A 13831-nucleotide genomic window follows, 5' to 3' on the forward strand; every position below is an offset into this window, starting at 1 on the left:
GGTATCTGGAATTCACTGCCAGGAACAGTGGTGGAGGCAGAAACCCTCAATTCTTTTAAAAAGTACCTGGACATGCACCTGAAGTGCTGTAACCTGCAAGGCCTTGGACCAGATGCTGAAAGGTGGGATTAGATTGGGCGGCTAGTTTTTTTTCTGGCCAGCACAGACATGACGGGCTGAATGGCCTTCTTCTGTGCTGTAATTTTTCTATGGTTTGTATTTTCTACTCCTCTTGAACATATTTAACCATGTCTAATTTTCATAAAAACTAGTCTATTAAGGAAAATATGGTGCAGTGATATCTCAAACATTTGTAGTCTCCTCTTGAATATTTATACCGGAGGTGGCCAACCTTTTCGCGTGAGGGGCCACATTACAATTGTTATCCTACATAGGGGGCTGGTGAGCAAATTTCAGAAAGATAAAGGCATTAGAAATAGGGAATTCTGGGTAACAGAAAACTAACTTTTTTTTGCAATTCCTCTCTTCACCCACCATACACCAGAATGTAAACACACTACCACTCGGTACGACCCAGCACTTTCAATCGCGCATCACCTCCCTTCGCCAGCACCGTCCCCGTCTCTGCCAGCTCATGCCCACTGTGTGCTCACCCCCTACTGTCTCTGCGTACTCACCCCATGCATATTTGTGCTCAGAACCCCCTCCCCACCGCCTCTGCGTTCTCAGCCCAACACTATCTGTGTGCTCATTCCCCCGCACTGTGTGCTCACATACCCCCCCCCACCCACCGCCTGTGCACTCACACCCCTCCCCCCGTTTGTCTGTGCGCTCACACCCCCACACCCAACTGTCTCTGCCTAGTGGCACGCCACCACCCCTCCCCCCCACCACTGTCCAACACTATGTGCTCCCTCCCCCCTCCCTCCCCCCCCCCACCCCGGCAAGTCTGTGCGCTCACACCACACCACCCCCCCCCACCCCATTGTCTCTGCATGCTCACTGCACCACCCCCCACCCCATGGCACCAATCCTCCCAGCAGGTCCCGCTTCACCCACGCTCCTATTCGACGATGGTCCATGCGCAGGCAAACTTCGCACTTTTGATTGATAAGCTTCCATGTCAATCGCACGAGCGTCATTCTGCTCCCACCCGCTCCCAACCCCTTTACTGCCGCTCGCTGCAGGAAGCGAAGTTTAGTGACTGTTCAGGCACAGGCTGAACTGCACCAACTCTCCGCTCACTTACTGCTAATAACTGGGGGACACAAATGTAACAAAATCAATCTCACCCCTTTCTGTGCACAAGTAATGAAGGATTGGTGGGCCAGATTGAAAACTTTGGCAGGCCGGATTCTGGCCAGCATGTTAACCCTAGTTTATACCAACCAAGTGTATAAAAATGTGGGAAGTGAGTTTATGCATTAACAGCAGCATGTGTCAAAGTGTCTGTACCAGCATTCGCCATGAGGTGTTCAGAGAAGCGATAGCCCTGATAGTTCAGTTATACATGCAAATGAAAAATTGCAACTCATAACACACGTGTAGGCAGTAGCACCAAGTATGTCAGACCCAGCAACTACTTCATAAAATTCTTGCTTTGTCCTGCTGCAAGTTGTTCATAAATAGAAACTTCTGTTCATCCATTAAATTGGAGGTTTCTGTTCCAGACGAGACTTAGCTCAACAGCCTTGTATTGTTGAGTTTTGTACAGATCCAGCAAAAGATCTAAGTAAATCCCTGACCAGTACTTCAGAGGATTATACCTTTTTCCCCTCTACAACCAACAAGACAAAATTATAATTTCTGGGCACTAAGAAGTCGTGCAGAAATGGAACAGGTGCTGGGAGATCAGGAAATCTACCATGTGTCCTGCAAAAGGTGCACAAAGTGAATTAATAGTGTAATCCAAAATTGCATGGGGATTCTACCAGAGTCCCATCATTGCTTCAGTGGAAGACCTGTGGTACCTGGTTATGCCATGTCTGACAGCTTCCTGATTACTGTGTAAGGACAGACTGAGGTTCTGTGCTTTATAAGCTAATTGATGGACTGCCTCAACTATACTATATTTGGCAGCAAATACACAAAATTACGGTAATTTTAAATTGGCGTTAACCATAAAACTCAAATTTAGCAGTCTTTAAAATATAAACCAATATTAAACATTAAGTTATTCATATAACATACTCAGCACTTTTTCCCCTCTTTCAAGTTGTACAATTTACTATACAAAGATTTGCAGTTTTCAAAAAAAATAAAGCAACCGGAGTAAGAATAGTCTACATTTGCATTAAGTTTTAAGTGGGTTTTGATGGTTTTACTGCAGAATCCACAGAGTAGATTTTCCATCTGTGCAGTTTTTGATCTGCTACCCAATAGCTGCAAAGGAAAACCATTCCATTTAAGAGTCAGGCCTCATTAACTTCAGGTCAGTGGGCCGTGGTCATAAAAATGATCACCTTAGGGTAGCCCACCAACTCGGGGTCCCCACAATATCAGCCTACCTGACCAAACTCAGGGTCTGGAAAACCTTTGTTTTGCAGGGGTAGCAGTCCAAGTTGTTGTGCAGGCCACAGAAGCTTCCCCTGTCCCTATTAATATAAATACATACTTACCTTTGAACTCCTCTTGGGGTGGACCCCCAGCTGCTATTGCATAGAGCACACAGCGAACACACCCCCTAGCTGAATCCTAAAATGGCATCAGGATCTCACTGACATCACAGGGCTCCTGTTTAAACACCTAAATTAGCTATTCCCTTGCTTTAGAAGGTTGGTAGAGCTGCCTATTCCAAGGGCCCTAAAAGAATGAATACAGTCACAGTAATGGTGGAACAGAGGGGAAAGCAAGTTCTTACCCGAGGGATAACCCTCTGAATTACATCCATACATGATTGACTCCTTCAGACCCGAGATAGGGTACAATTTGCCTGCAGAATCCTTCAGCAGCTGTGCATTTCACCTTATAGGAAAAGAAAGAAATGGAGAAAAAGATATATTCTATGTTTTCAGAAGAGAAAAGAGGAGGAAAGTAGCTTTAATAGTTGATGATCTCCTTCAAGTCACTCACCCACTCAGGCACTGTTAACCAAGAGGAAGACAAATTTCACTGACCATTGGCCACTGAATAGGATGAACAGTCAGGAGGATACACATAAGAGTAAAGCAGGATAGCTGTCTCACTGAAACAGTAGCATTCAATAAACTCTTTCCTCCTTCTCCCAGCCCTTTCTTCTCTCTTTTCTCCCCACCCCTGTTAAAAAGTATTGAAAAGTGCAGGTTAAACATCCAGGATCCACCACTTAGATCTCCAAAGTACTGCGCCATTAACACTCACCACACTGGCCATATTAATTAATTTTACTAACAAACTGAGTATACTTAGTGCATTACAGATAAGTAATTATTACTCATCACATTTATCTATTCTTTTGAAATTCGAACAATTTATATCAGTTTTTCTTCTCCTCCTATACATGAGCTGATCACTTTTAGTTGTCCTCATTTTCCACCAGCCTCCACATCCAAAGGATCATCCTCCACCATTTCTGCCACCTCCAGCATGATGCCTCCAAACACATCTTCCTCTCCCCTGTCAGCATTCTGAAGGGATCATTCTCTCCGTGACACCCTGGTGCACTCCTCTATCACCCCCAACACCTCCTCCCCTTCCCAAGCAACCGCAGGAGGTGTAATACCTGCCTTTTTACCTCCTCTCTCCTCACCATCCAAGGTCCCAAACACCTTCCAGGTGAAGCAACAATTTACTTGTACTTCTTTCAATTAAGTATACTGCGTTCGCTGCTCACAATGCGGCCTCCACTACACTGGGGAGACCAAACGCAGATTGGGTGACTGCTTTGCGCAACATCTTCATTCAGTCTGCAAGCATGACCCCGAACCTCTGGTTGTTTGCCATTTCAATTCACCATCCTGCTCTCATGCCCACATTTTCGTCTTCAGCCTGCTGCAGTGTTCCAGTGAAAATCAACGCAAGCTCAAGGTACAGCCCTTCATCTTCTGATTAGGCACCTGTACAGCCTCCTGGACTCAACTTTGAGTTCAACAATTTCAGAGCATGACTGGCTTTTTTTTTTTAATGTTTTTTTTCACCATGTAACCTTCTTAAACTTGTTTTCATGTTTGTGCTTTTGGACAGAGCTGCTCATTATTCTGCCATTAACACTCTCTCTGGGCTAATGCTTTGTCTTTCACTGCAACTATTAGCACTCCCTTTGCCTTTGTTCTATGACACCTTTGTCATTTAATCTCTCCTGCCCTATCACACACCTTCCCTTTTGTTCTTCTCCACCACCACCCCGCTACCCCCGTCCTTCACTTGCTCAAAACCTACTACATTTCTCACCTTTGACAGTTCTGACGAAAAGGTCACAGACTTGAAACGTTAATTCTGTTTCTCTCTACACAAATGCTGCCAGACCTGCTGAATATTTGAGTTCACTTTTCGTTCTGTTTTTCTTGTGTCCATTGCACTTCAAAATCCGTCAGTTACCACACTTAAAAGTAAATCGCAAGTTCAACAAGTATGTCACATTTGTACCCATTTGGCTCAATGATATTCATAATTTATAAAAATCAAGTGAGCCTATCAAGAAACAGGATCAAGTTGATTCTCATTAAAAACCAGGTGCAGGCGGTGCAGCTTTAGCCTAGACATCACTTCAAATCAGAAGAAGCCAAGGGTGTTTTGATCCTTCTTCAACAACAGAGAAGTCCCAAAGCATGTTAATTGAGGTGGATCTGCAGTACATAAAAAAGAGCTTACACCAACCAGTCACTCAATTTTGTGCAGATGACATCAGCCTCACTTTTAGGCACAACTCTGTCAAAGACAGTGGGCAGGACTGCTACTTCACAAGTTCCTGTTGTTAAAAACAATGTTCCCAGTGCAATCACAATCAATCTCTAATTTACCTCAGGGTATGACTATTCAAAGCATTACCCCACAGGTAGTAGCTGAGCAGCCAAATAAGATTTCTAAACATTCCCCTTCTTGCTGTATCATACATTACTTGAAGACTTCATCATAAAACTGTGTATTATTAAACTACCACATGAGGAGATGTATTATTTTTAGTGGCTGCAGAGATAGTGGAGGCATTGGTCGAAATATTCCAGAACCCACTGGATTCCGGGAGGGTACCAGCGGATTGGAAAACCATTAATGTGACGCCCCTGTTCAAGAAGGGAGGAAGACAAAAAGCAGGAAACTATAGGCCAGTCTGCCTAACATCAGTCATTGGGAAACTGCTACAGTCCATTATTAAGGGAGATAGCAGGACATTTAGAAAAGCTTAACGCAATCAAACAGAGTCAACATGATTTCCCTTTCACAAAACCATGTTTGACAAATTTGCTAGACTACTTTAAAGATATAACAAGTAGAGTTGATAAAGGGGAACCGGTAGATGTAGTGTATTTGGATTTCCAAAAGGCATTCGATAAGGTGCCACATAAAAGATTACTGCTCACTGTATTGGGGGTAATGCATTAACATGGATTGAGGATTGGTTAACTCACAGAAGACAAAGTCTGAATGAATGGGTCTTTTTCAGGTTGGAAAGACGTAACTAGTAGAGTGCCACAAGGATCAGTCCTGGGGCCTCAACTATTTACTATCCCTGTGGGGTAATGCTTGGAGGAGGGGGTAGAGTGTAATATATCCAAATTTGTTGATATAAAAATAGGTGGGAGGGCATGTTGTGATGAGGAGATAAGGAATCTGCAAGGGGCTATCGATAGGTTCAGTGAGTGGGCAAAAACTTGGCAGATGGAATTTAATGTAGCAAAGTGTGAGGTCATGCACTTTGGTAGGAAGAATCAAAAGGCAGATTATTTAAATGGAGAGAGACTTCACAAAAGTGCAGCACAGAGGGATCTGGGTGTTCTTGTGCATGAAACACAAAAAGTTAGCATGCAGGTGCAGCAAGTAATTAAGGCGACAAATGGAATTTTGGCCCTTATTGCTAGGGAGTTGGAGTTTTAAAATAGGGAAGTCTCGTCACAACTGTACAGGGTGTTGGTGAGGCCGCACCTGGGAGTAGTTGTGTACAGTTTTGGTCCCCGTATTTAAGAAAGGATATACTGGCATTGGAGGCAGTTCAAAAGAGATTCACTAGGCTAATTCCTGGGATGAAGGGGTTCACTTATCAAGAACGGCTAAACAGGTAAACAGGCCTTTATTCATTAGAGTTTAGAAAAATGAGTTTAGAATAATAATTCTGAGGGGGCTTGACAGGGTAGATGTTGAGAAGATGTTTCCACTAGTGGGGGAATCTCGAACTAGGGCACATAATTACAGAATAAGGGGACACTCATTTAAAAATGAGATGCAAAATAATTTCTTCTCTCAGAGGGTAGTGAACGTCTGGAATTCTCTACCCCAGGAGAGTTGTGGAGGCTAAAATCACTGAAAATATTTCAAGAGGAGATAGACAGATTTTTGAAATATCGGGGCGTTGAAAGCTATGAGGAGCTGGCACGAAAGAGGAGTTGAAGTCTGGGGCAGATCAGCCATGATTGTATTGAATGGAGGGGCAGGATTGAGGGGTCGAATGGCCTACTCCTGCTCCTATTTCTTATATTATGTCCTTATTCAAGAAACATCCAAGCAATAGAGAAAAAATCAGCACATCTGGGGAAGGCAGCTAGTAAAGAGAAGGAAGTGTCTCCTGGGTCACATCATGAGTGCCAATGTGTTATGAACATTGGACTTTGTAACGTTTTAAAACTGTGATTTCTAAAAGTTTAAGATGGAGTCTGAGAAGTCAGATGACCTCACATCCACTCTGCGCTCAAGGTCAAGACAGAAATCTTGGTAACCAGGACAACAGAGAACACAGATCAAATACTTTTTTTTCCAAAAGCAGAGACTGCAGGAGTAACATCTGAAGAACAATGGATTTCACCCATACTTTCAGATCGTAAACAAGGAGTCAGTGATTCTGAGGATGCAAATGTGCATGGCAGCTGTTACCATGTGGAAACAAAGAAAGGCCCATATGGCTCTGTGAAAACAGACTTCTGGACTTTGCATATTGGAGCAGGACAATAAGCTATTGACTTTTGATTCCAGATAAATTTAACAGCTTTTCTAAAAGCAGACAGATGACCAGTGGTGGCAGCCTCAGAGCAGACTGTAAGAAAGGAAGACAACCAGCAGTGGCGAGAGAGTGATAGCGCGAACAACCGCACTTGGAAGCCTGATACAGCGAAAGGCTGCAAAGACTTGAACTGTGCTCGGAGAACTGAGCAAAGAGGACATTGATTTTCAAAAGTTCTGGGAGATCCAACCCATTGCAACTGGAGGAGCTTGGGTCTTTTAACCACAAACATTTCTCCATCAAAGAGGACTGTGTAATGTACAAGTACGGTGTGAGGTTTTCAAGTATTTTAATAAGAAAATACCATTCTTTGTAATTTGGGATATCGGCTTACAAAATACTATTTAGTTCATGGGAATTTCTTTTAGTTTAGATGTTATTATAAGTGTTAAAATGTGAAATCTTGTGTAATTCTCTAAATTAGTCTGGGGAGCTCATATCTCATTTTAACGTTAATGGTCTCACTGAGCACACCTTGAACAGGAACAGGTTAATCTCAACAAAAAAAGTTGTATTCGGATGGGCAAGATTTATACCACCTCTCTTCCATATTCAACAAATATCTATACCACACAACAGATGGAAGATTGTATTGTGGTTACAGATGAGCAAGAAGTTTTAATTTTCAGGGCTCATGCAAAAACGATTTTTGAAGGAAAATGCATGATTTATCAAGACTCAAGATAGTTTAAAACAGTCGCGGTCCTTACCTGGTCTGGCCTACAAGTGACTCCAGACCCACATCAATGTGGTTGACTCTTAACTGCCCTCGGAAATGGCCTAACAAGCCACTCAGTTCAAGGGCAATTAGTAATGGGCAACAAATGCTGGCCTCACCAGCAATACCCACATCCCACAAAAACGAATTTAAAAAGTCATAGCGAGTTACCAGTTTCATGCATCGTAATAGGCAACACTGTAAAACAACAGGAAATGTGCATCAGCCCAGGATATTTCTAAAAGGAGAACAATTTAAAAAATATAGTCCTATACTTAGAGCAATTACTGCTCTGTTTACTCAAAGTTGTATGAATACTAGTTAGTGACGTAGAAAGTCTTTTGAGCTAAGTTGCAATTTGAATGCTAAATGATCACAGGCAGCTTCAATGTGGTCAATTTCCTAATGCTGACATCTGTCAACTTGAAAACAAAATTTCCTTTGTTACATTAAAAACTCATAGTAGCTTCAAAAGCAACACAGTTACACTGCCAGAAAGGTACCTAGAAGGCTATGAAGCCAAGACATGGCCTCAAGTATCAATTCCTACAAGGCAGTCTGACCAACTCAGTATGCCACTGGTTATATATCATGTGATAGCCCTTTTATTTCACTCCAGGACCAAATTCTTCTCATCATGGAAATGGATTAGTCCCCCAATCCAATAGGCAAGAAAGGGTAAATAGACTATTGAATGGTACTAAGAGAACATTTTCAGAAAGATGAAATCTAACAGTAAAATGAAAGTGGCAGAAAAGTCTGAATTCTGGTGTTATACTGGCTAGCTCCTCTTGAACAGGAACGAAAGGGAACGGGTCAATACCAATTAAAAAAACGGCACAAACTCAGAAAATCTTGGACCAAGATATATCTCATTAACATGACAAATGATATCAAAGATCCCAATGGCAAATTAAGGGTCTCTTGCCAGAAGAATACATGGAGGGATAAATTTTACTGAAATATGCACAGTATATTTAAGTGCCTAGAACATTTAATGTCCATACCATTTACAACATCGTGTCCTTCGACTTCAAAATTGACAACACACCCAAGTTGCAATGAACTAACTGCCCAATACCTCAAAATTGAGAAGTGAATTTTGGAATTTTAAGATCATGTCTAAAGCAAGATATTCCGAGGGCAGAACTAGCGTGGTTACAAAACACCAATAAATCAAGGCCTTAAAACATGAAAACTGCTTCCAGAAGTAATTTGGGGTGGGTGATTGTAACACTGCCCCACCCAGTGGAAACTGGGCAGATAGCCACTTGGCATACAAGTTATGGACCTGGCCCAGAGCTACCAAGAACCCACTGTCCACAATCTCCTGAGCATGAAACATGGCCACTGCCCATTGCTAGCAGTGTCCTTTATATATAAGGTCATCAGAACCCAACTGCAATTTTGACTCAGGCCTGAGCAAGGATGCTATTGCAGCTTTCCCCTCCAGGTCAACCAGGATAGAAAAGAATCCACCCCAGAAAAGGTTGAAGTAAGTCTTTTCCCCCCATTTACTGAGTCAGGAGGAGCAGGAGTTCTCCTCGTGCTCCATACGGAAGGTTTAGGCTTCTCCTGCCCCAGACAACCTGAAAGTGAGAGCCTCACTAGACACCCCTGGAACCTGTTTCAGGCAGGAAATTTGCTGGCACGAGTTAAATGAGACCTGCCCATTAAAATTGGCCAGGCTTCATTCTGCCACAGGTAGACAACTCACCAGCAAAATTTGTCACTGGAGACATGGCAGTTAAAATCCAGGCCATGGCCTTTGAGTATACTTGGCATAACTCGGTAACAGGATTTGATCCTTGATGTCAAAATATTCAACACAAATCCAACAACAATGTAATCTCTAAATAGATATCATCAAAGCCATCAGGATTTAGACAATATGTACAGAAATGGTAACTAGGCACTATTATGCTTTTGTGTCTTTTTATCTTGGATTTTCTTTCTAGCTTTCGTACCTTAAATCACTTAAATGAGCCCAAACTCCCTGTCCCTTCCAGAGTCTTTTCATTAACCATTTTATCTGGATAAAGTGTGGTAATGTGCCCGGGATGACAAACAGAAAACCATAGTCTGTCCAGTACTTTTACGTTGCTGAAACTATTATCCTCAAGATCCATTCCCATTCCTTGATAAAGCAACATTAATCTTGTTCTAGTGTTCAACTATTAAGCAATGAACAAGGGAAAACAAAATAAATTATGAAAATTTATGGGACATATACTTGGCTCCCATCCTTCTGGCCCCCTACAAACTGTGGGAGCTTGCTAAAATCTACCTTCCTTTCCAGGATGATTTCTGCTTCAATAAATTCCTGTTCCTCAAAAATGATACTTATCAATTTTTGTGCACATTTCAACAGGTTATCAATGCTCCCTCGAAATTTATATCTACCAGCTTCGGTCAAAAACAATTTTCATATCCATCAGTGAACCAAATTACAAAGCCTATGGAAGTTGTAAGCAAGTCATTTCTGGCTATTTGTACTACATTTTCTCTTCCCTTCAGTATCATCCATCATGCCCATAAGCAGACTGTCATTCATGCCACAATCTGTAGTGCACCTTTCTTGCCCATTACCTGGGCGAATGATAACAAAACCAGGGAACTTAACAGAGAATCATATCTCTGTACATCATGTGCAACTACATGAATTCTTCTCTCCAATCACACACTGCATAAATTTACCAACTTGAGGTACAGACTTTGAACAAATAAGAGGTTTTACTTACACAGATGAATGTTAAGTGCAGTACCTTGCTTAATACAGTTACATATACATTTTCCTACACTTGGTATACAAAACAAAGATATATATTAAAATTTTCAGATTGAAAATAATACCTCCCCCCAACCTACTGAATAAAAAATTAGCACTTCAGAACATCACTACATCTTAGAAACTATTCCCTCTGGTGGTGGAATCCAAAACAAGAGGGCATAATCTTAAATGGCCCAGTTCTAATTTTAGGAATGAAATCAGGAAGCACTTTTTCATACAAAGGGTAGTGGAAATCTGGAACACTCTGCCCCAATGGCTGTGGATGCTGAGTAAATTGAAACTTTCAAGACTGAGAGACAGATTGTGTTAGGTAAGAATGTCATGAGACACAGAACAAAGTCGAGTAAATGGAGCTGAGGTACAGATCAGCCCTGATCTGATTAAAAGGCTGAACAGGCTCAAGGGGCTGAATAGTAAACTCCCGCTCCTATATTCCCGGGCACAACTGATAAGTAAATGTAGCAGATAAAATGACCAGCTCAAGATGGTGGCCTTCTGTTGAAAGAAAACTTTGTATTGCTTTGGGCGTTAACCTCTTGCACATAGATGATAGCAATACAAGAGCTCAGTAAAAAGAAATAAATCCAGTGGGGGGGGGGGGGGGGGGAGACAAAAAAAAAATCAGTTTCAGGCTTCCTCTAAAATCTGTTCCTAAGTAGCAAGACAATAAAACTAAATATTAGAATCTATGTGACGGTATGGGCAAAGGTACATAACTATTTTTTTTAAATCTCTTGTAGCATGCCTAATTTAAAGGCTACTCCTACCTGATCAAACAAGACAGAACTGTTCAAGATTTCACACAGATCCCACTAAGAGGTATTTTATAGAATAAACCACAAGCTGCACATGGACCTTTGTGCCTCTTGTTTCTTCCTATCTCGGTAACCTCGTGAAACCCCACAATCTTCCCAAGATCTCTGACCTCCTCCAATTCTGGCCTCTTGCGCGTACCCAGTTTTCATCTCTCTGCCATTAGTGACTGTGCCTTGAGCAACCTAGGCCTTAAGCTCTGGAATTCCCTCCTAAAACCTCCCCACTTCTCTCTGCTCCCTTAAGACACTTCTAAACCCTAACTCTTCGAACAAGACCTGGCCTAATATCTCCTTGTGTGGCTTGGTGTCAAATATTGTCCAATAATACTCCTGTGAAGCACCTTGGGATGTTTTACTATGTTAAAGGTGATATGTAAATGCAAGTTCTTGTTGCTGATGAAATTCACGAGTGGCTTATTTGTTACAAAAGTAACCTGACAGACAAGTCCAAAATCATTAAAAATGTAGCCAACTTTGGAGCTCATCTTAAACAGAGACTAGCCACATAAATGGAATGTTTATTTTCTAAACATAGAGGGGCAAATTTTCTCTCTTCAGGTGCTTATCCCATTCCCTTTTGAAAGCCACGACTGACTGCCTCCACCACATTCTCAAGACAGTGCCTTCCAGATTCTAACCACTCGTTGCATAAAAAAGTTTCGCCTCATAGCGCCGTTGGTTCTTTTACTATTCACCTTATATCTGTGTCCTTTGGTTCTCAACCCTTCTGCCAATAGGAACAGATAATCTGTATCAACCAGGGGTCAGCAACCTTAATAACAAGAGGAGCCATTTTTTAAATATGTCAAAAATGTAGTATCTTAAGAGCCGCAATGCTATTACTCAAACGTCAATATTAATGGAAAAACAATACAGAGGCACATCCCAACATTTGAAAGATTGACAAAAAAGTTGTTAATTGAATACTTCCTCACAAATACAATGTTAATAAAAGTTTAACGAAAAAAGCCATTTAATTATCAAAATGAGCTCGATCAGTGAAGGACGGGAGACCTTACTGAGCTGCATGCGGCTCAGGAGCTGCAGGTTGCAGCCCCTGATCTAGCCCATGAGGAAAGATGGAGAACAGAGTGATAAGAATATGGAATCGCTGCTATATGAAATAATTGAAGCATTGATGCATAAAAGGGGGAGGCTGGATGCATACACAAGAGAAGGTAGTAGACAACGAGGGTTGCGTGGATAATTAATTAGAATGACGGGAGGCTTGCAAGTACAAAATCTAGCAGAGACAGTTAAACTGAATGGTCTATTGCTATGCAATCATAGAAATTTACTCCATTTTATAGTAATGCTAAATTCTACTGCAGCCCTCAAAAAAGGTTGAAGGAAGGTCCTCATTTATTTTTAGATCTTTGTATTCCAATAAAGCAAAAATTATAACTTATCAAATACAATGATGGATATTTACAATAAGAAAAAGAGAAGTTGTTCCCATTAGGTGATGGTACAAGGACTAGGGGACACAGATTTAAGGTTTTGGGAAAGAGATGCAGGGGGAATGTGAGGGAGAACCTTTTTTTTTTAAATGTAGCAAGTGGTAATGACCTGGAACTCGCTGCCTAGGAGGGTGTTGGAAGCGGAGACGATTAATGATTTCGAAAGGAAATTGGATGGGTACTTGAGGGAAGTAAAATTGAAGGGCTTTGGGCATAAAGCAGGGGAATGAGACTGACTGGATTGCTCTGCAGAGAGCAAGCATAGGCTCAATGGGCCAAATGGCCTCCTTCTGTCCCATAATGAGTCTGTAGACCTCCATTTACCAAATTTCGAAGTTATCAAAACTTGCAAATTCCTCCATATGTTCTGCGTGGAATGTTCTGTTTCAAAAATGTGTTCAAAAAGTTTGTTGCTGTACCCTGCTGAAAAAGTAAGATTTAAACTTTGTAATAATTTTCCTTTCCCTTCCAAGGCTCAGCACATTCAAGGAATTCATCCTCTGTCCATTGGACAAGGCCACATAGCTGACCATAAGGTCATGGAGCAAAGGCAAACAATATGTTAATGGTGTGTTGAAAGACAAAGCATTAGTACAGATTAGGTGTAAATACACTGCTCTGTGCAGAGCTGGCTTGGACTCGATGGGCCGAATGGCTGCCTTCAGTGCCAGAAATGACTGAGATACAGCACAGAAACAGGCATCGTATCATGATTGTACAATATGACTCCTGTTTCCATGATTCAGTGCCAGCTGGGCTCTTAGTGACTTCAACTAGGGTAAACTGAAATACCAAACCGAGATGGGACACTTTTCCTACAGGAAAGAAAACTGACTAGTTTGCTCAGAAGATTTCTCTTCCCACACACACCATTACCTTTGGAGACACTCCAGGATCTATCCTGTCCTCCCAGCATTTGCATGATAACCCTTGGTGACATCATTCGTAGATATGGGGTCA

General features: G+C 41.8%; 1 protein-coding gene across 9 annotated transcripts in view; it reads right to left on the reverse strand.

Moving 5' to 3' along the window:
• The window catches only part of LOC137370942 (ADP-ribosylation factor-like protein 15), a 368243-nt gene that overhangs the window by 329494 nt on the left and 24918 nt on the right, over positions 1-13831 (reverse strand). For 3 of the 9 annotated variants that reach the window (XM_068032842.1, XM_068032835.1, XM_068032849.1), the window contains one exon: positions 2822-2925. The exons of the other annotated variants lie outside the window; for them this stretch is intronic. In XM_068032842.1, the coding sequence (XP_067888943.1) occupies positions 2822-2851 (30 nt within the window). In that variant the 5' untranslated portion in view covers positions 2852-2925. The remainder of the gene's footprint in view (positions 1-2821; positions 2926-13831) is intronic. 9 annotated transcript variants of the gene reach the window in all.

This window comes from Heterodontus francisci, chromosome 1 (assembly GCF_036365525.1).
Source record: "Heterodontus francisci isolate sHetFra1 chromosome 1, sHetFra1.hap1, whole genome shotgun sequence".
Taxonomy (NCBI): domain Eukaryota; kingdom Metazoa; phylum Chordata; class Chondrichthyes; order Heterodontiformes; family Heterodontidae; genus Heterodontus; species Heterodontus francisci.